We start from the raw sequence: 20,083 nt of genomic DNA, 5'->3' as shown, positions 1-20,083 counted from the left end.
ATTTGAATGTATTAGTTCATATATATACATTGGTTGCATTTAGATTTTTCAACAAATGCTTTATTTTTCAAATTTTTAAAAAAATGTTTGTTTTTGAGACAGTATGAGAGACAGAGTGCAAGCAGCGGAGGGGCAGAGAGAGGGAGACACAGAATCTGAAGCGGGCTCCAGGCTCTGAGCTGTCAGCCCAGAGCCCAACGTGGGGCTCGAACTCACGAACTGTGAGATCATGACCTGAGCCGAAGTCGGATGCTTAACCGATTGAGCCACTCAGGCACCCCTAAATTTTTTAATATTTTATTTATTTTTGATAGAGAAAGCACAAGTGGGGAGGGGCAAAGAGAGAGGGAGACACAGAATCCGAGGCAGGCTCCAGGCTCTGAGCTGTCAGCCCAGAGCCCAACGTGGGGCTCGAACTCACGAATTGAGACATCATGACCCAGCAGAAGTTGGACGCTCAACCGACTGAGCCACCCAGGTGCCCCAACAAATGCTTTTAATAGCCATATGGAAAAGATAGGACAAATTTGTATCCATATTTATTCAAACAGTCTGAAGCATCACTCCATAGTTTACTCAAAAATAAAAAGAAAATATAGTTTTCAGTAGATAAGACTGTTGACTATAGTTCTTAGGGTAATAAATTAACATTAGGAATGGGAAGAACTGACAAAGTGGCCCCTGATAGGATACATTAAGAAAGATACAATATCACCCATGTATTCTTTCAAAAAATATTTAGCCCAAAGTTAAACAAGGGGAAATAATTTTCCTAAATATGTAGGAGGACATTCTGGGCAAGAAAAGCAGTCTAGGTACCAAAAATTTGAAATTTTTGAGATACAAGAGATCTGTGAACTGTTCTAAGTCAAAGCAGACTAATAAGATATGCCAACTAAATGCATGACCTTTGAATCCTGGATTTAAAAAGAAGTTTTAAAATCATTGTTGGGGGGAGGGGTGTTGCCTGGCTGGCTCAGTCAGTACACCATGCAACTCTTGATCTTGGGTTCATGAGTTTGAGCCCCACATTGGGTGTAGAGATCACTTAAAATACATAAATTAAACTTAAAGTAAAATAAAATAATTGCCGGGGTAATTGGGAGAAATTTGAATTGTACCATATGTTAGATCATGATATTGTGTGATCCATTGTTAAATTTCCTAAGTGTATTTATTGTGGTCATATTAGAGAATATACCAATTTATAGGACATGTGTAAAATATGGACATGTCTGTAAACATAGATTATACAGTAAATGGCCTTATGTAATTGGACAGCCACCTGGGAGAGAGAAAAAAAATTGGATCCCTAATGCCACGCTCAAAGCAAAATAAAATGCAAATGCATCAAAGATATGGATTAAGAATTGACTTAAGAATTGAACAAAAAATATAAGATAAAACCATGGAAGAAAATAATAATGTGAAATTAACTCAAAACCATGAAGTCATTGTAGGCTAATATATTTGTCTACTTTTTCACGGCAAAATATTTGAAACACTATTGAAAAAATATAATTCCTAAACCGGTACATTTTTTAAACAGAAAACTGTCTATATTGCTTAATAACAAAAATAGGGAATACAAATCACTAAGAGAAGATATAAACAACGATCTAACAAAACAAGTGTGTATGAAAAAGTACGTCACATAAGAGACACTGCAAAGGAATTTTGCTCCTTTGGAAAGATTTTTATCTCCTGTGCCAATATGATAGATATCATTTAGAAATGTAGTTTTCACCTATCAGATTGACAAAATAAATTTGGTATCTGATCTTTTAGCCGCAGAGTTAGGAACATGGTGATCTATACATGTTGCTGTTGGACAGCTAAATTGGCATAACCTAAAGGAGGGCAGTAGCAAATACCTATCAAAACTTAAAACACAGGTACATATATCCCTAGAATTTATGGAGAAATTTATGTAACAGCTGTTTTCAACATATCCATAAGAAACAAGAATATATTTTTTGGCACTGGTGTAATAGCAAAAGAAGAGGGTGGGAGGTAGGGAGTGAGGATCAATTACAGTAATAAATTGGTTATATAAATTATCATCCATCTATTCAATGGACTATATAGCAAATTAAAAGAATGCAGTATGTGTATTAATATGAAATTAAAATATTCTTTAAACTTTATTTACTTTGAGAGAAAAAGAAAGAGTGTACAGCAGGAGGGGCAGAAAGAGGGAGAAAATCTTAAGCAGGCTCCATACCTAGCATGGTGAGATCACAATGGTGAGATCATGACCTGCCAAATCAAGAGTGGGGCACTTAACCAACCCAGATGCTCCTGAAGTTACAAATATTTTAAGCGTATATTACAAGCTAATATTTTTGTTGAAGTTTATCATATTTATCTATACATATGAACTCACACGCACACACACACACACACACACAAACACCCACTTATATATTGTTGTGGTGTGAGAGTGGTGAATGCACTGGTTGCTTGGAGAATCTTGAGTGTCAATATTGGGGACAAGGACGCAAGGTGTTCATTTTTCACCTTGTATATTTTTAATTTTATTTAGCATATGCAAAATTAGTCAACCAATTTTATACCATCAACAAAAACCTTAAACCATTTAAAAAATCAAACTTGGGTTGCAATTCTTTTCTTTTTTTTTAATGTTTATTTATTTTGAAAGAGAGAGCACGAGAGCAGAGGAGAGAGAGGAATGAGAATCACAAGAAGGCTCTGCGCTGTCAGCATAGAGCCCAATGCGGGGCTCAAACCCATTAACTGAGATTATGACCTGAGCGGAAATCAAGAGTCAGACACTTAACCCCCTCAGCCACCCAGGCGCCCCTGTAAACCCTTTTCTACTTTCTCGTGGTCACTAAACTTTTTTGACTTTGGTTTCCAAAGTCTGTTGAACAGAGTAATGATTCCCCAGGTGGGATCAAGTGAGCCAAGGGCATTGGCACCCTTCTGCCCCTGAGGTAGTGGTCACTATATAATATTAGCTGTTGAATAGCAACAGCAGTCTGGAGGGTACCCACCCACCCCACCGTGCTGGTTCACCAAGGAGGGCAGTCTGCCCTAGGCACAGGCGGTTAGAGTCCGGGTGGTGCTGTCAAGGGTGTAGTGCACTCAAAGGATTCTGGAGATTGTAGTTCAGGCCTCCCAAACGCCTCCGAGTTGCGCAGGCGCAAGATGCTATTTGGTAAAGTGAGCTTCAGCCTTTGGCCTTGTTGCGACCGTTTACTGTGGCATCTGCTGAGCTCCAATCCCTTCTTCACACCCTGGCGCCGGACTTCTTGGGGCTGAAAGGCTCACAGGCTCGAATGGACATAAGCATAGCCTTGCGATTGGAGGCCTTATATCAGGTAAGTTTGTGCATTTGTCGACGCGGTGTTAGCAAGTTGGGATGTTAACATCTGGAGATTGATTCACGTGTGAGGACTACCGGGACTGATTCTGATCAGCTGTGCTTCTGGAAGCCATGGCCTTTTCAGGGACAGAAGCTCCAGGGGGTCTTTGATATGGGGCCTGAATTGGGGCGCGTCTCCAGCTCAGGGTCTTAACTGAAGTGGGTTTTTCTCCTGCAGGTCTTGTCTCCAGGAGTCCTGTCCCCAGGTGTAGGGGAGACAGAAGAATGCTCAGGAGTAAGGTGGCACGGGGTAGGGGGCATTTGCGTCCGTGTCTCCAGACACTGCCAGCCGCCCAGAGGTCATTCTGCTGCAGCTGGAGCCTGCTGGAGCGGAATTTGTCGGTTCTCTCTCCCATCCCTGTGAGTGTATTTGTATGAAGTGGAGAGAGCGGACAATGGGGAAGCAGGGTATATAGGACTACCCTTTGCGGGTTGTTCTGGGAACTGAGGCCAGCGTTGCGCTGCCAGCCCTGCAGTGTCAGGACTCTGCCCTTTTCCAGAAGGGGAGCCTTGAAGAGGACTGGGCATTTGCTGCAAGACTGAAAGCCAGGGGAGGTAATGCTAATTTTCTGCTTCCTGAAACACAGTGAGCATTGGGTTTCTTTATCCTGACCTTTTCTGGGTAGGAGCATCTCTTTCAGGTCCTTCTAGCCATTTCCTTCCATTCCCTCTACTCAGCTGTGTTGCCTAGGTGCCTCCTCTGATTGGCAACCAGTGCTCAGGACTTTTACTTTTCTTTTTTCAAGGCTTATTTTATTTTATTTTATTTTATTTTATTTTATTTTATTTTATCTTATTTTATTTTTTTAATGTTTATTTATTTTTGAGAGAAAGAGACAGAGCACGAGTGGGGCAGGGGCAGAGAGAGAGAGGGAGACACAGAATCTGAAGCAGGCTCCAGGCTCTGAGGTGTCAGCACAGAGCCCTAAGAGACTCTGGGCTCAAACTCACTCACTGAGAGATCATGACCTGAGCTGAAGTCGGTCATTTCACCCACTAAGCCACCCAGGTGCCCCTAAAACTTTTAGAGAAAGAGGGAGTGCAACCGGGGTGAGAATGGCATAGTGGGGGAGGGCGAGAATCCCAAGCAGGCTCCACCGCCAGTGCAGAGTCCATCACAGGGGCTGGTTCCAAAGACCCTGGGAACATGATCTGAGCAGAAATCAAGAGTCAGACATTCAACCAACTAAGTCACCCAGGCGCCCTGGTTTATGTTTATAGAGCACAACCAGTTACTTCCAAGCAGAGATGCGTGGATGCAGGAGGTGAATATTTCGAGCCTTTTCTTCTCTAGACTCTTAACTGATTCTCAACCAGGAACAATTTTGCTGCTATCCTCACTCCCTCCAGGGATATTTGCCAATGTCTAGAGGTATTTTTGGTCATCAGAGCTGGGACCAGCCAGTGCTACCAGCATCTGCGGAGGTCAGAGTTGATGCTAAACATCCAAAAAATAATGCATAGGACAGCACCCCACATGACAAAGAATTATCCAGCCCCAACTGTCAACATTGCTAAGGTTGAAAAACTCTCCTATAAACATGGCTTTATACCATTTTCTTGATTCTAACAGTGATATTTAGAAGCCCATTGCATTTCTGATTCCTGATATTTCATATATGACCAGTTTTTTCTGTCCTCATTTTTTTTAAGAATCTTCTCTTTATCTCTTTTATTCTCAAATTTTATTCTAAGATATTTTGTAAAGGTGATTACTTTTTCTTCCTTAGGGCTAAATGGGTAAACAGTAGGTGGAGGGAATTACCATTTACTGACAATTATATACCAGGCATTATTAGACTAGATGATGCTTATACTATTTCATGTAATAGTGAAACTTTACTTAGCTGGCCTTTGTACATCCCAAACCTGGTTAGATCCTGTAAATATCTTACTGTGAATGGGTGATTTGATCTATCTTCAGGAACTGGAATGTTTAAGTACATAAATTAAATCATACTGACATCCAGGTATCTAGACCCAGCCTGTTTATTCTATCTATCCTTTCCTGTAAACACTGTCTTTATCACCCATATTTTCGCCTTTTTCTTTTCTCTCATTTCAAAGCGTTTGTTTTTAGGGGCACCAGATGGTTAAGTATCTGACTCTTGACTTTGGCTTAGGTCATGATCTTGCGGTTCGTGGGTGTGAGCCTCACATTGGGCTCTGCAATGACAGTGGGGAGCCTGCTTGGGATTCTCTCTCTGTCTCCTCTGTTTGCCTCTCCCCCCTCTCAAAATAAATAAACTTATTTAAAAAGTTCATTAAAAATAAATGAATTAAAGCATCTACTTTTATTATAACCTTAATACACTGATTTGTTTTTTCGGGGATTGGTGTTTAAGGATGTATCTATAGACTTGACTCAGGAGGAGTGGGAATGCCTTGATTTTGATCAGAGGGATGTGTCAGAAATGTGATTTTGGAAAACTATAACAACCTTATCTCAGTTGGTAAGCAAACCTATCTCTAAAAATTCAGTCTTCCTCTGGAATATTTGATCCTCTCACTGTGAATTTCTCAGCTCCTTTCAGATATCTTATATATTCCATTTCCCTGTTCCCAAAGAGATAGCTTGAGTTTTATAGAGTTGAAAATGTGCAGCTCTATTGAAGCTGAGACTGAAGCCCCATCTTCTCTAAATAATGACCTTTCCTCTTTAGTTTTGAATTCTGGGCTTCCCATAGCAAAACTATATACCGTTTCTCTCTCCATTTCTAAGCCAGATATGGTATCCATACTGGGGCAAGGGAAAGAACCCTGGATGATTGGCAGAAAGCTGACATGGGACCTGCTCCAGGTAAGTGTGGGATAGTCAGGCAAGGAGAGGGCATTGAAGGATGTAACCCAGCTGTTTACAGAGGAAAGACCTCTCCGAGATATTTTCTGGGAAGTTTTAGTCAACAGTCAAAACCTGTAAAGAAAAGTAAGACCTGTGCACCAAGCTGTCCAAATGTCCCTTACCTTTACCTCCAACTCTCACTTTCTATGATTCTCTTTCATGCTTCCTTCCCATTTCAAAGTGGGAAGTATAATCCTTGTACCTTTTCAGTGACCAATTTCTACATTTATTTTGTATACAATTCTTTTTTTTTTAATTTTTTTTTTAATTTTTTTTAACGTTTATTTATTTTTGAGACAGAGAGAGACAGAGCATGAATGGGGGAGGGGCAGAGAGAGAGGGAGACACAGAATGGGAAGCAGGCTCCAGGCTCTGAGCCATCAGCCCAGAGCCCGACGCGGGGCTCGAACTCACGGACCGCGAGATCGTGACCTGAGCTGAAGTCGGCCGCTTAACAGACTGAGCCACCCAGGCGCCCCTATTTTGTATACAATTCTAATACAATTCCCCATTTTCTTTTGCATTTAGATTTGTGTATCAGTATCTCTTAAAATTTTTGAGACTTCTCTTCCCTGAAACAGTTTTCTTTTTACTTCATTATTGTGTGTGTATTTATTCATTTATTCTTCTAATCAACAGTTACTGATTTTATAATTTGCATAAGATGCATTATTAAGTGATGGAAAGGTTATAAGACTTATAAGCTATTAAGAAGTTTATGGACTAAGGAACCTATGAATAAGTCCATAAATAATATTTTTTAAAGTAGAATCTACTACAAGAGGGGTTAAATAGGGAAGTCAGAAGAAAGGGCTAATGATGGGAAAGTGAAAAGCCCCTGTCTTACTTCATTTGGGCTGCTATAACAAAGTACCAGAGACTTGGTGGCTTATGAACACAAATTTATTTCTCACAGTTCCAGAGACTGGGAAGTTCAGGATCAAGGCGCCTACAGATCTAGTGTCTGATGAGAGTCTACTTCCTCATAGTTGATCATCTCACTGTAACCTGAGCAGAAGGGTGATCTCTCTGGGGTCTCCTTTATAAGGACACTAATCCCATTCATAAGAGTTCTGCCTGCATTACCTACCTAATCACCTTCCAAAGCCCCCCCTCCTAATACTGTCACCTGAGGGGTTAGAATTTTAATATATGAATTTGGGGGGAATATAAACATTCAGTCCATTGCAGCCCCTACAGAGATGTGATAGCTCGTGCATTGGGAGTGATTGCAGTCACCTCTGTAGAGAGTATTTGGGATAAAGAGCAGCACAGAACTCAACCCAGGGCTTGATCTCATCAACTGTGAAATCATAACCTGAGCCAAAATCAAGAGTTGGATGCTTAACCAACTGAGCCACCCAGGAGCCTCGCTTTCTTTATTTTAATAGAATGGTCTTCATTTAGGTTTTCTGTATTATCTCATGATTAAGTTCAAGTTATGTTTCTCCTGCCAGGGTACGAAAGATGTGATATTTTGTCCCTCTTAGGGCATCATATCTAAAAGTATATGATTTGCTTCTGACCCTCATTGATAATGTTAATTTTGATTACCTGGCTTCGATACTCTCCACCTTCTCTATTGTATAGTTTTTATTTTTTCCTGCAACTAAGAAGTCATCTATGGGAAGGCACCATGAAAATTGTATTCCTCATCAAATGCCCCCCACCACTAGATTTAACATCATTGATGGTTCTTGCTCATACCAGTCTTAACTATGAGGGTTGCACTATAGTCATTTATTTTTAACCTTTATTGAGTTTTGAGACAGAGAGAGAGAGAGCATGAATGGGGGAGGTTCAGAGAGAGAGGGAGACACATATTCTGAAACAGGCTCCAGGCTTTGAGCTGTCAGCACAGAGCCCGACGTGGGGCTCGAACTCACGGACCGTGAGATCATGACCTGAGCCAAAGTCAGATGCTCAACCAACTGAGCCACCCAGGCGCCCCAGTCATTTTTCAGTTCCAGCACTCCCTCTGTATTTCTCAGTCTGTTTTCTATTGTATGGAAATATCTTCACTATTTGTCTAGCTATCAGATTTATTTTGGTTTCTATTCCTCACTGATGTGGACTCCTGGATTTGTACTCTTTGCAATGGTTTATAATTCATTAATTTTTTAGTGCTTAAACCATCCCAGGTTTGGCAAGTCAGAGCCTCTTCAAGCTAGCTCTGAGTCTTTCTGACATGCTAACATAATTTTTTAAGTGTTCACTTACTTTTTGGTACAAAAAATGTATTTAAAGATCTTTTTCCTTTTAAAAAACCTTTTTAAAGATTTTAGGGAAATATGTTGTATTTGTTTGCCAGGGTTGTGAAAGAGAATCTTTTCTGTGCTTCTCTCCTAGCTTCCATTGGCTTGCTGGCAATCTTTGGCATTCTTTTTCTTTTCCTGCATTACCTTGATCTTTGCCTTCAGCTTCACATGTTCTCTCTCTCTCTCTGTCTCTCTGTCTCTGTGTGTGTGTGTGTGTGTGTGTGTGTGTGTGTGTGTGTGTGTGTTACCAGATTCCCTTCGCAAGGACACTAGTCATATTACATTAGGGGCTCATCCTACTCCATTATGATCTCGTCTTAATTTAATTAATTCTATTTACAATGACTTTGTTTTCACAATGGTCACATTCTGAAGTACAGGGGGGTAGGTGGTAAGGAGATCAACGTATGAATTTGTAGTGGACACAATTCAACCCCATAACATTTTCATACATATAAAATTTTTGAAACCAAGTTGCACAGTCTGAGTAATAACACAGTGAAGACCCATCTTGCTACTATGTAGTTTAAGAAATAGAACATTGCAAGTACCTTCAGGGCCCCTTATGTGCCCAATTACAGCTACTGTTTTTCCCTTCACTGTGTGGTTTGAAATGAGACTAAATGTGGTACACATCTTGGTATCTAGTCATGAAGGTTCTCACATCCTTGCTTCTTTGTTAGAAGTATGGGTTGTGATCCACTGGTGATACACAGATAGATTACTGAGTTTTAAAATGATCACCAATAGTTCTACTCTGATTATGCCAAAATTGATTATAAAACTAAAATCATTTGTCTAATTTGCTTTTGGTAGTTGGAGGTGTCTTTGTAAAATTCAATTTGGAGCCATCTGGGTGGCTCAGTCAGTTAAACATCTGACCTTTAATTTTGTCTCAGGTCATGCTCTCCCGGTTGTGGTATTGAGTCCCACATCAGCCTCCACACTGGACATGGAGGCTGCTTAGGATTCTCTTTCTCCCTCTTCCTCTGTTCCTCCCCTGCTTGTGCATGTGTCCTCTGTCCCCGAATAAATAAGCATTTTAAAACGTAAAATTCCAGGAGCGCCTGGGTGGCGCAGTCAGTTAAGCGTCCGACTTCAGCCAGGTCACGATCTCGTGGTCCGTGAGTTCGAGCCCCGCATCAGGCTCTGGGCTGATGGCTCAGAGCCTGGAGCCTGTTTCCGATTCTGTGTCTCCTTCTCTCTCTGCCCCTCGCCTGTTCATGCTCTCTCTCTCTGTCCCAAAAATATATAAATGTTGAAAAAAATGTAAAATTCCATTTTAAAATAATTATATGGAATATTTCCAAGATTTCAATGGCAAATCCATAAAATAGGGTATATTCAGGGAAGTCTAGCTTTTATCCCAGTCTGTTCCACACTGTTCTGCACCCCCCACCTACACACTCCCCCCCCCAGCAAGACTTTACCTTTCCATTTTTTTCCTAAATAAAAGCAATGTGTATATCTTAAAAATCTCCCTTTCTTACTTTCACGGCAGCATACTATATACAATTTAGTCCACCTTCCTTTTTTCACTTAACAATATATTCGGGAGATAACTTCAGGGAGGTCTGAAGATTTTCATCATTCCTTTTTACGGTTGGAAAATATACTCCACTTAGTAGATGCACCATAGTTTTTTCAACCAGTTACCTAAGGATGGACATTTGAGTTAGTTCCAGTCATTGCTATTATAAATTGTGCTGCACTGAAGGGCATTGTGAGTAAATCTTCTAAAATTTATGTCACTATATGTTTAGAGTTGAGTCATGTCACTCATATTGTTGGTTTAGAAAAGGATAAGTAAGTATATAATTTGGCTAAATGTTGCTGAATTCTCCCCCACAAGGGGGGGCGTACCATTTTGTCATCCAGCTAGTAATGAGTGAGAGAGTCCATTTCTCCATAGCTTCCTGAAAGAATATGCTGTCAAACACTTAGACTTTTGCCATTTGGACAGTTGCAAAATATTATCTGTGTAGTTTTAATTTGTGTCAAAAATTGAAAACTATTCATTTAAAATTTCCTAGTTATCTCATGATCCCGTATGACTTCCTATCAATTCACGTGCTTTGTGCATTTATCAAATTCCAAGAGTGTATTTGATCACTGTATAAATCATTCACATCTCATATACATTAATTTTAATTTAATTTCCCTATTTATACCATAAAAGTTTCATTTCTTCCCGGGGGGGGGGGGGAAGCAAATGTTTTCTATTACGCTTTCTTTCAGACCACGAATCTAGGTGTAAACCAAGGAATTATCTCTGAAGGAGGAAGTTTATGAAATAGAATCACCCCAATAGTTTATATTGGAAAGTCTTACAAAACATGAACTTGAGTGTTCCTGTTATAGAAATGACTGGGAATGAAAAGAAAAACTGATGAAAAACAAGGATCTTGTGAGAAAATTTTTAATCAAGTTATTTTCAACTATGAAAATGTATACACTTTCAGTCAGCACCCATCTCTTACTCCATATCAAAAAAACTTATATTGAAGACAAAGCCTGGGAATGCAAGAACTATGAGAAAGGTTTTGTATGTGACTTCCAACTAACTACACATCAGAGAATTGATACTGGTAAGAAATTCAGGAACCATAAGGAATATGGGAGGGCCATTAGTAGGGGTTCAAAACATTTTCAGCATCAGATCATGTTTATTAATGAAAACTGTGAACATAAGGAATGTGGTAGAGTCTTAGACTGTGTCCACCAGAGCATTTATACTGAGGAGAAAATCTATGAGGGTAAAGAATGTGGAAAAGCCTTTCAATATTTCTATCACATCAGAGAGTTTACACATGTGAGGAACCCTGTCTAGCTAAGGAAAGTGGGATTTTTTTTTTTAATCATTCCTCAGACCTTATTTATCATCAGATACTTCTTGCCAATGAGAAAACTTATCAATGTATGTTATATGGAAAAGCCTTTAGTAGCAAACCAGCCATTACTCTGCATCAGAGAATTCACACTGGTAGAAACCATATATATGTAAGAAGTGTGGAAAAGCTTTTCATAGCAATTCAATACTTATAGAACATCAGAGAGTTCACACTGGTGAGAAACCTTATATATGTAAAGAATGTGGCAAAGCCTTTCATTATTCCTTGGATCTTAAAAGACATCAGAGAATCCAGACTGGTGAAAAACCCTATGAATGTAAGGAATGTAGCAAGGCCTTTAAGAGTGCATCGTATTTTTTTATACAGCATAGAATTTGTAGTGGTGAGAAACCCTATGAATGTAAAAATTGTGCTAAGACATTTGGAAGTAGCTCAACCCTTAATCGACATAAGAGAGTTCATACTGGTGAAAAACCCTATATATGTAAAGACTGTGGAAAGACCTTTTGTAACAGTTCAAAATTTACAGAACATCAGAGAATTCACACAGGTGAGAAGCGCTATGTTTGTATGGCATGTGGAGAGACCTTTTATAACAGTTCTGTACTTACAGAACATCAGAGAATTCACACTGGTGAAACACCATATGTCTGTAAAGAATGTGGAAAGGCCTTTTATCAGTTTCAGACCTTCATCAACATTGGGGAATTCATATGGTTGAGAAACCCTATGAGTGTAAGGAATGTGGGAAAACCTTTAGTAGTAGCTCTGCCATTATCTGGCATCAGAGGATTCATACTGGTGAGAAACCCTTTGAATGTAAGGAATGTAGAAAGGCCTTTTATCATTCTTCAGACCTTTCTCAACATCAGAGAATTCACAAGGGTGAGAAACTTTATGAATGCAAAGAATGTGGGAAGGTTTTTGTACATAGTTTAAATCTCAATCAATGTAGAAAAGGTCATGCTGGTAAGAAGCTCTGAAAATAATCTGTGGGAAAGGCATTCACTTAATTTGAGTTAGGACTTCATGCTGATTAGATCCTGTAATTAATATGAGGAGCCCTTTATTTGGTATTGACAGCTGAAATTGCCCAAGGATATAGTAAATATTAGAAAACCATCAACAGTTCACTTCTTACTTAATATCAGGAATTTATAAATTTGAATGAAGAAAATGAAAACTTTGGTGCATGTCAACCTTAAATGTCAGACAATTTATTACAGAATAATCCTAGAATTTTATTTTACTTTTCCTAAAATAATTCTAGGTATTTTTTTGTCTTATGTATATTTACTGATTATTAAAATTGTTAATTGTGCTTACAGTTCTGGGCTGACTTATTTTTCTCCAAGATTTTGAACCCATCACTACTTATTCTTTCCAGTTGCTTTCCCTGCTGTTTTGGCAGTACAGTCTTATTTATATAAGCTTAAAAAATATATATATATATATATATAGGCTTAAGTTTCAGGGCAATGATTTATCATTCATTTGCATATGTTTGTATATGTGTATGTATATACATACTTACATATCTGTAATTATACCTGTACCTTCTTTTCTTCATTATTTTTATTTTTATATATTTTAATACAAATAGAACTATACTGCCTTTTTGAAGAGTTACTTTTTTTTTGAAGTGTTACTTTTAATATTAACATTTTATTGTAATTTTTTCAGAAAATTTCAAAGAGTGCAAAAGAAACTATTATAATAACCACTCTCAAAATTTTCAAAGCAAATTCTTTCAGAAAATTTTAAAAGAAACTCCTTTTCACAAATTGCCTTTCCTATGGTAGAGCATAGCATGAACAGTTTTCCAAGTCAGTAAATAGTATATCATTATCCTTATTTGAATAGAGCTAATGTTTATCTGTGTGGCTCTACTATTATTTTACTAGTCTATTGATAAAACGTTTGCCTTCTAAATTTTGTCTTTATAAACAATGCTCCTTTCAACATCCTGTTTGCATTTCGTATACTTGTCTGCTTTATTTTTTATTTCTGAAACAATCTGTGAATGTCTTATACTTACAAAAATTTTAAATATTACAGATAAGCTAAACTCCCCTTTGACTATTTCCCTTCCTCTAGTTTCTCCCCTCAAGTTACCACTGTTGGCAGTTTCATTCGAGAGCCTTTTTAAAAACATTTTTTAAGTGTTTTATTTATTTTTGAGAGAGAGAGAAAAAGAGAGAGAGAGAGAGAGAGAGAGAGAGAGAGAGATACAGAGTGTGAGCAGGGGAAGGCAGAGAGAGGGAGACACAGAATCCGAAGCAGGCTTCAGGCTCCGAGCTGTCAGCACAGAGCCTGACACGGGGCTTGAACCCATGAATGGTGAGATCATGACCTGAGCCGAAGTCAGACGCTTAACCGACTGAGCCGCCCAGGCACCCCTACATTTCTTAATTTTAATGAAGTCCTACTTTTTCTTTTATGGCTTGTACTTTTTATGTTCTGTTTAATAAATCGTTTCCCCAACAACATGAAGGTATTTTTCTACATATGTATTCTTTTAAAGTTATCTTAATTTTTACATTTAAGTGAAAATTTCACATTAGGCATTTTGTCAAAGAAAATCTTGCATTAATTTTGTGTACTATGTAAGGTGAGGATAAAGATTCTTTTTTTCCCTTGTGGATGTCTAATTGTTCCAGCACTATATACTGAAAAGACCATCCCCATCCTTCCTCCACTGAACTGATGTGGAATTTTTTTTTAAGTGACTATTTTTTTATTTTCTATTGCATTTCCTTTGTCTGTGTTTTATCCTTGTACAAATATAACACTGTTCTGATTACCATAGCTGCAGTAGGTAGAATTCTAAGAAGTCACCCATGATATACAGCCCCCTGATGTTATTCCTGTGATAATGTTATAATACATGGCAAAAGAGATTTTGAATGTATTTAAAGTGACTAGGTAGAAACCTTAAGATAGTTTATTTGGGTTGGCTGAACCGAATCTAATATGAGCCCTTTAAAAGCAGTGTTTTCTCTGTCTACTAAGCAGAAAAGAATTCAGAGATGTGTTCTAGCTGACCTGAAAGAAAGCGAACATTCATTGTGAATTGCCTGTGGGGGACATTTGGAAAATATCAGAGAGTGGTCCCCACCTGACAGCCAGTAATGAAATAGGGACTTCAGTCCTACAACACAAGGAACTGAAATCTGCCAACAAAAATGAGCTTGGAAGTAAATTTTTCTCTGGATCCATTAAATGAGAACTCAGGCCAACTAATACCTTGATATAAGCCAAAGGGGCTTAAAAAAAAACTCCTGAAATCACAGTAACTTATGTTCCAACGTCCAAAAGGGCTTCAAATATTTGGCAACCTTGGTCACTGTCAAGTTCCCAACACACTTTGACTAGTGCATGTGGCCTTGGGTCGCTCTTCAGGAAGAACGGACCTTTGCCTTTACTGCAGTCCTATTTGTCCTTATAAGGTTTGGAAAGAGTCAATATTGAAAGCATTGGATCAACACCAATACATACAACACACACCTCTGCAAGGGGACATAAATCTTCTTGCTGCTCCTCTTGTTTGTCCACAATAAATGCTAAAGTTGATTGGGTATCTTTGCCTGTTATGGAAGGTATACAAATGTACACATCAGGGGAATTCAAAGGAAAACAACCATACATCCACCAGAAAGTTTAAAAAGGAAAAGGCATACAATATTAAGTATGTTAAAAGGCAGAACAATTAGAACTACAAGACAGAGCTGGTGGAATTCCAATTGGGAAACTACCTGGGAACACCATTTGGCAATACCTACTAAAGCTAAACATATATGTAACCTATGACCTAGCAACTCTCCTCCTAAAAATATATGTAACCAAGATGACACATATACACAGCAAAAGACTACAAACAAGAATGTTTATGGAGCACTATTCTTAGTAGCCCCAAGCTGAAAACAAGCCAAATACCATCAACAATGAGAATGAACTAACTTTATTGATTAAACTCACAAACAATAATTGGCGGAAAGAAGTCAGACCAAAGGGGGAAAAGAGTGTACATACAATATGATAACATTTATGTAAGCTTCAAAATCAGGCACAACTAATCTACATTGTAAGTTAGATGATGGAGACTTTACAGGAGGCAGGTAGGGGACTTCTGGGTGCTAGTTATACGGTCTGAGAAATCTCTGAAAACTTACCCAGCTGATTTGGGCAGTTTTTTATGCTACATTCAAAAACTGTACTTTAAACATTCAACATTTTTTTTTAACCGTAAAATACAGTCTCGGGCAGAGCAGCATAATCACACCCGAGGTCATAGACTGAAGCCAACGCACTCACACCAGCACTAAAGCATCACTCTCCCTCTCCTTCCCCACAAGCCTGACTGCCATTAGGGCCCAAGTATTCCTCATGTTTAGCCTCTACAGACTCCGCTCTATCGTGTCCTCCAACTGCGGGTCTTCCAAACTCTGCAGGGTCACCTCCCGCAGCAAGGCTCAAGCTGCGGCTGAGGGTTCAAGACTGTCCCGATCAGCTATCCGGGAGGGTAGGGGTGGGGGTGGGGGGGATTTTAGGCCACACTACAAGTCCCAGAAGTCCTCGGGGCGGAAATAAACTTCCGGCGTTTAGCCGGAAGCAACCGGGATTGCGATTGCGAGTGACCCCGGTTGGGAACTGGGACTGTCAGGTTGCGTGGTTCGTCGGTAGTGAGCGGAGGAGCAGCAGGTTGTCGTAAGGAGCCCGGGGAGGATTACTCGGGTTGCCCGCTCTCTGGGGTCTGTCGTGTTCTGGACTACACTTTCCAGAGGCCTCCGGGTGTAACGTCACTTCCTTCTAAGGTGGTCAGCTCCGTAGTGCTGGAGCGAGTGGAACAGCGCGGCGACCGAGGCCATTGGTTTCTTCCGGGACTGGGGGACGTGAGCCTGACGCTGGGGAAGCTGAAGGTGAGGCGTGTCAGAGCCCGGCGTCGGAGACCGGCGTGTGTGGAGCCCTAGGCCTTAACACGTCAGTGTATGTGTGTGAATGTGTGACGTAATGTGCCTGTGAGACTGCATGGTTATGTGTGACCACTTGAAGGAGTGTTGATTGTATCTCCAGCTGTGAGCGTACTTGTGTGAAGCTGTGAGATTGACTCCTCCTTTAATTATGTCGTTGCTTTTTTATGTGTCTATTCCCTCTCAGCTGTGCCTAGCCGGGAGCCGACTGCGGGCAGGCATTGATAGAGATATGCTCACACTGAGGCTATTTGGAGGTTCGACAGTTTCTGGAAGCTTGTGGTTGTGGGGTCTCTGTGGCTTGCTGCATTGCGGAAATCCAAGCTGGGCTACCAGCTGGAAAGGCCAATACAAGAGATGAGTTTTGATTGAAAAGGAATATGAGCTTTATTCCGGAGGCGGGTCAGCAAGCTGGGTAGGCCAACTCTTGTCCAAAGGCCAGCTCTCTGGTTTTTCCCTGGCCCGGACATTTTTATTTAGTTTTTTGTCTTTTTGTTTTTGTTTTCTTGTTTATCTTTGGCCCAGAGATTTTTAAAAAAAAATTTAATGTTTATTTTTGCGAGAGAGAGACACACACACACACACACACACACACAGAGTGTGAATGGGGGAGGGGCAGAGAGAGAGGGAGACACAGAATCCGAAGCAGGCTCCAGGCTCTGAGCTGTCAGCACAGAGTCCCACAGGGGGCTCGAACCCACAAACTGTGAGATCATGACCTGAGCTGAAGTCGGACACTTAACCAACTGAGCCACCCAGGCACCCCCAGCCCAGAGAATTTTAAAGGGGTTTAATCAGTTAAGGGAGTGCAGTGGTCTGTGACATTTCTGGATTATGTGTAGACTTGTTGATGCCAGCTATAGAGTTATCTCAGTGCTTGGAGGTTGTGCAAGAAGTTCTGGTTCTTTGGTACTCTGAGTTTGGGCGGGTTGTGCAAGAAAGTCTTGTTCCTTGGTACCTGGGGGTTGTGCAAGAGTACTCTGTTCTTTCTGAAAAGGAGGGCAAGGTCTACAGATGCACAGAGGGAGGTCAGTAAAGTCATTTGTGTGACCTTAAACGAGAAAAACATTTTGCTAAAAGATTGCTGGGCTAATCAGAAAGCTAAGAGAGCTTCAAACAGGCTTGCCTCTGTGGCCTGGGAACATTCTGGTCCTTTATTCCTGAAGGTCAGTGGTGTGCATATCTCAAAGGCAGCAAATTAGTTCTGTCACAGATCAGGGGCCTTGAGTCAGCAAGCAAGGAGTGTGTTAACTTGAAGGAAGTTAACTCTTAAGACCAGCTAGAGTCAGCCATTAACAGCTGCTCCCTCTCCTTGTAGCCATGGGGGCCCAAGTTCCCTGGAAATGTCCCTGCCTGATTTGGGAACTTAGAAAGATGAGTCCCAGATTAAAGATTCCAGATAAATTTTATCTTTTAAGTCACAAACCTGATCTCAGATTGAGACTTTAAGAACCAGAAATAGTCCCAGGTTGGGGCGGGGGGAAGGCTGAGAAAAAAGCCAGGGTTGTAAGATTCCAATGACTTCCCTCAGGAAATCACCTGGGGAGACCTGTGGGAATTCTCGACCTTCACTCTGTGGTACTCTCTGACTCTCTGGTTCTCAGTCTCTTTCTAACCTTCCTTTGAATGTTTACTTCTGAGTAAATGGAGGGGGTGGAAGTAGTTGCTTGTTTCTAACAAGTCAGTCTGGGCTCAAAGAAAGGCTTGGTGTCCTCAAATGTCCACCAACAGATGAATGGATAAAGAAGATATGGTATATATATGAGGGAATATTACTCAGCCATAAAAAAGAATGAACTCTTGCCATTTGCAACGACGTGGATGGAGCTAGAATGTATCATGCTAAGCAAAATAAGTCAGTCAGAGAAAGATAAATAGCATATGATTTTACTCATATGTGGAATTTAAGGAACAAAACAGATGAACATATGGGAGGGGGGAGAGAGAGAGGGAAACAAACCATAAGATACTTAAACAAATTTTTTTTGATGTTAATTATTTTGAGGAGACAGAGAGGGGGAGACACAGTTTGAGTGGGGGAGGGACAGAGAGAGGGAGACACAGAATTCGAAGCAGGCTCCAGGCTCCGAGCTGTCAACACAGAGCCTGACAGGGGACCCGAACACGTGGGACCCGAACCCAGGAGATGTGAGACCATGACCTGAGCCAAAGTTGGCCGCTCAACTGACTGAGCCACCCAAGCGTCCCAACCATAAGAGACTCTTAAAGATAGAGAACAAACTGAGGATTGATGGAGGGAAGTGTGTGTGTGTGGGGGGGGGGGGGGGATGGGCTAGATGGGTGATGGGTAGTTAGGAGGGCTCTTATTATGATGAGCACTGGGTGTTATATGCAAGTGATAAATCACTGAATTCTACTCCTGAAACCAGTATTGCACTGTTAACTAACTAGAATTTAAATAAAAATTGGAAAAAACGAAGAAAGAAAGAAAGAAAGAAAGAAAGAAAGAAAGAAAGAAAGAAAGAAAGAAAGAAAGAAAGAAAGACTTGGTGTCTCAAGATTCTTTATTCCTTACCAATTAATGGCTTTGTCTTAACTTTGTAAGTTAACTTACACGGGTCACCAGAGACTAAAGGAAGAGCCACTATTGGACAACTGAGAGTTTTATCCAAGGTAAATCATTCTTTCGTCTCTGAAGTGTTTTCTGTTTTTTCATGGTGTGGGAATTTTTGCTTTTTTTCTTTTGAAACTCCATAAAAGGGATCCTTTTAGTGTTCTGGTCTTTAGGCCTGGCTATTCCATAGAATAATGGGGCCAGAAGGAATGGACCCAAAGAAGTTATTCCACTCCATTTTGCTCCTTTTGACCTAAGGTACATTTATTCACCTGATAAATATTTCAATTCCATTTTTATACTTAGTCTTTTTCTAGGGGCGCCTGGGTGGCGCAGTCGGTTAAGCGTCCGACTTCAGCCAGGTCACGATCTCGCGGTCCGTGAGTTCGAGCCCCGCGTCGGGCTCTGGGCTGATGGCTCAGAGCCTGGAGCCTGTTTCCGATTCTGTGTCTCCCTCTCTCTCTGCCCCTCCCCCGTTCATGCTCTGTCTCTCCTCTGTCCCAAAAATAAATAAACGTTGAAAAAAAAAAATTTATACTTAGTCTTTTTCTAAGATTTTTTAAGGACTAGAACACATCTCTGAGTAAAATTCAAAAGCCTTGATTTTGAGTATTTATTTTTCAATTTTCTTGTTTTTTTTTATGTATGTGTGTTTTTAAAGTAAGCTCCACGCCGAGTGTAGTGCCTGAACTCACGACCCTGAAATTAAGAGTCATGTGCTCCGCCCACTGACCCAGCCAGGTGCCCCTCAATTTTATTTTTTATTGTTTAAGTATTTAAAAGGTTCAGAAGAGTATACAGTGAATTCTTCCTTCCAGCCTTGCCTCTAGTCTCATACTTTTCCTATTTCAGAGGCAGCCAGTGTGACTAGTTTCTTGAGTACTGACTGCCAAAGGAATTCTCTGTACTTTCAGATGACTATCAGTCTTTCACTATTATAAACAATGGTGGGATAACTTTCCTTGAATATATAACATTTAGCTTATCAATGAGTTTATTGGTAGAATGAATGCTAATTTCTTGGATAACTTTTATGTGGACTTTAAATTTTAATAGTTTTTGCTATGTTTTCCCTCATAAAGGCTATATTGTCACTTTTCTAACCAATATTTTCTGATTTTGTGTTTCAGTCAAGGTATTTTGCTGGTTGTTGGAAAGTTTAAGGAAATTATTAATATGCTATTGTAGGGTTTTTCAA

The 20,083-nt window shown here is 40.2% G+C and overlaps 1 protein-coding gene across 1 annotated transcript in view; it reads left to right on the top strand.

The window, feature by feature from the left end:
• Window positions 1-20,083, top strand: part of LOC124511190 (zinc finger protein 850-like) — a 145,592-nt gene that overhangs the window by 5,949 nt on the left and 119,560 nt on the right. Inside the window, 4 exon segments of the mRNA XM_047078186.1 lie at window positions 4,423-4,427; window positions 11,393-11,471; window positions 11,474-12,013; window positions 12,016-12,266. Coding sequence (XP_046934142.1) covers window positions 4,423-4,427; window positions 11,393-11,471; window positions 11,474-12,013; window positions 12,016-12,266 — 875 coding nt within the window.

Source organism: Lynx rufus, unplaced genomic scaffold (assembly GCF_022079265.1).
Source record: "Lynx rufus isolate CCGP_SWC_20201006 ecotype Redwood Valley unplaced genomic scaffold, mLynRuf1.p SCAF_16, whole genome shotgun sequence".
Lineage (NCBI taxonomy): Eukaryota > Metazoa > Chordata > Mammalia > Carnivora > Felidae > Lynx > Lynx rufus.
The sequence above is the reverse complement of the archived record's forward strand: the minus strand, read 5'-3'. Positions and strand labels throughout refer to the sequence as shown.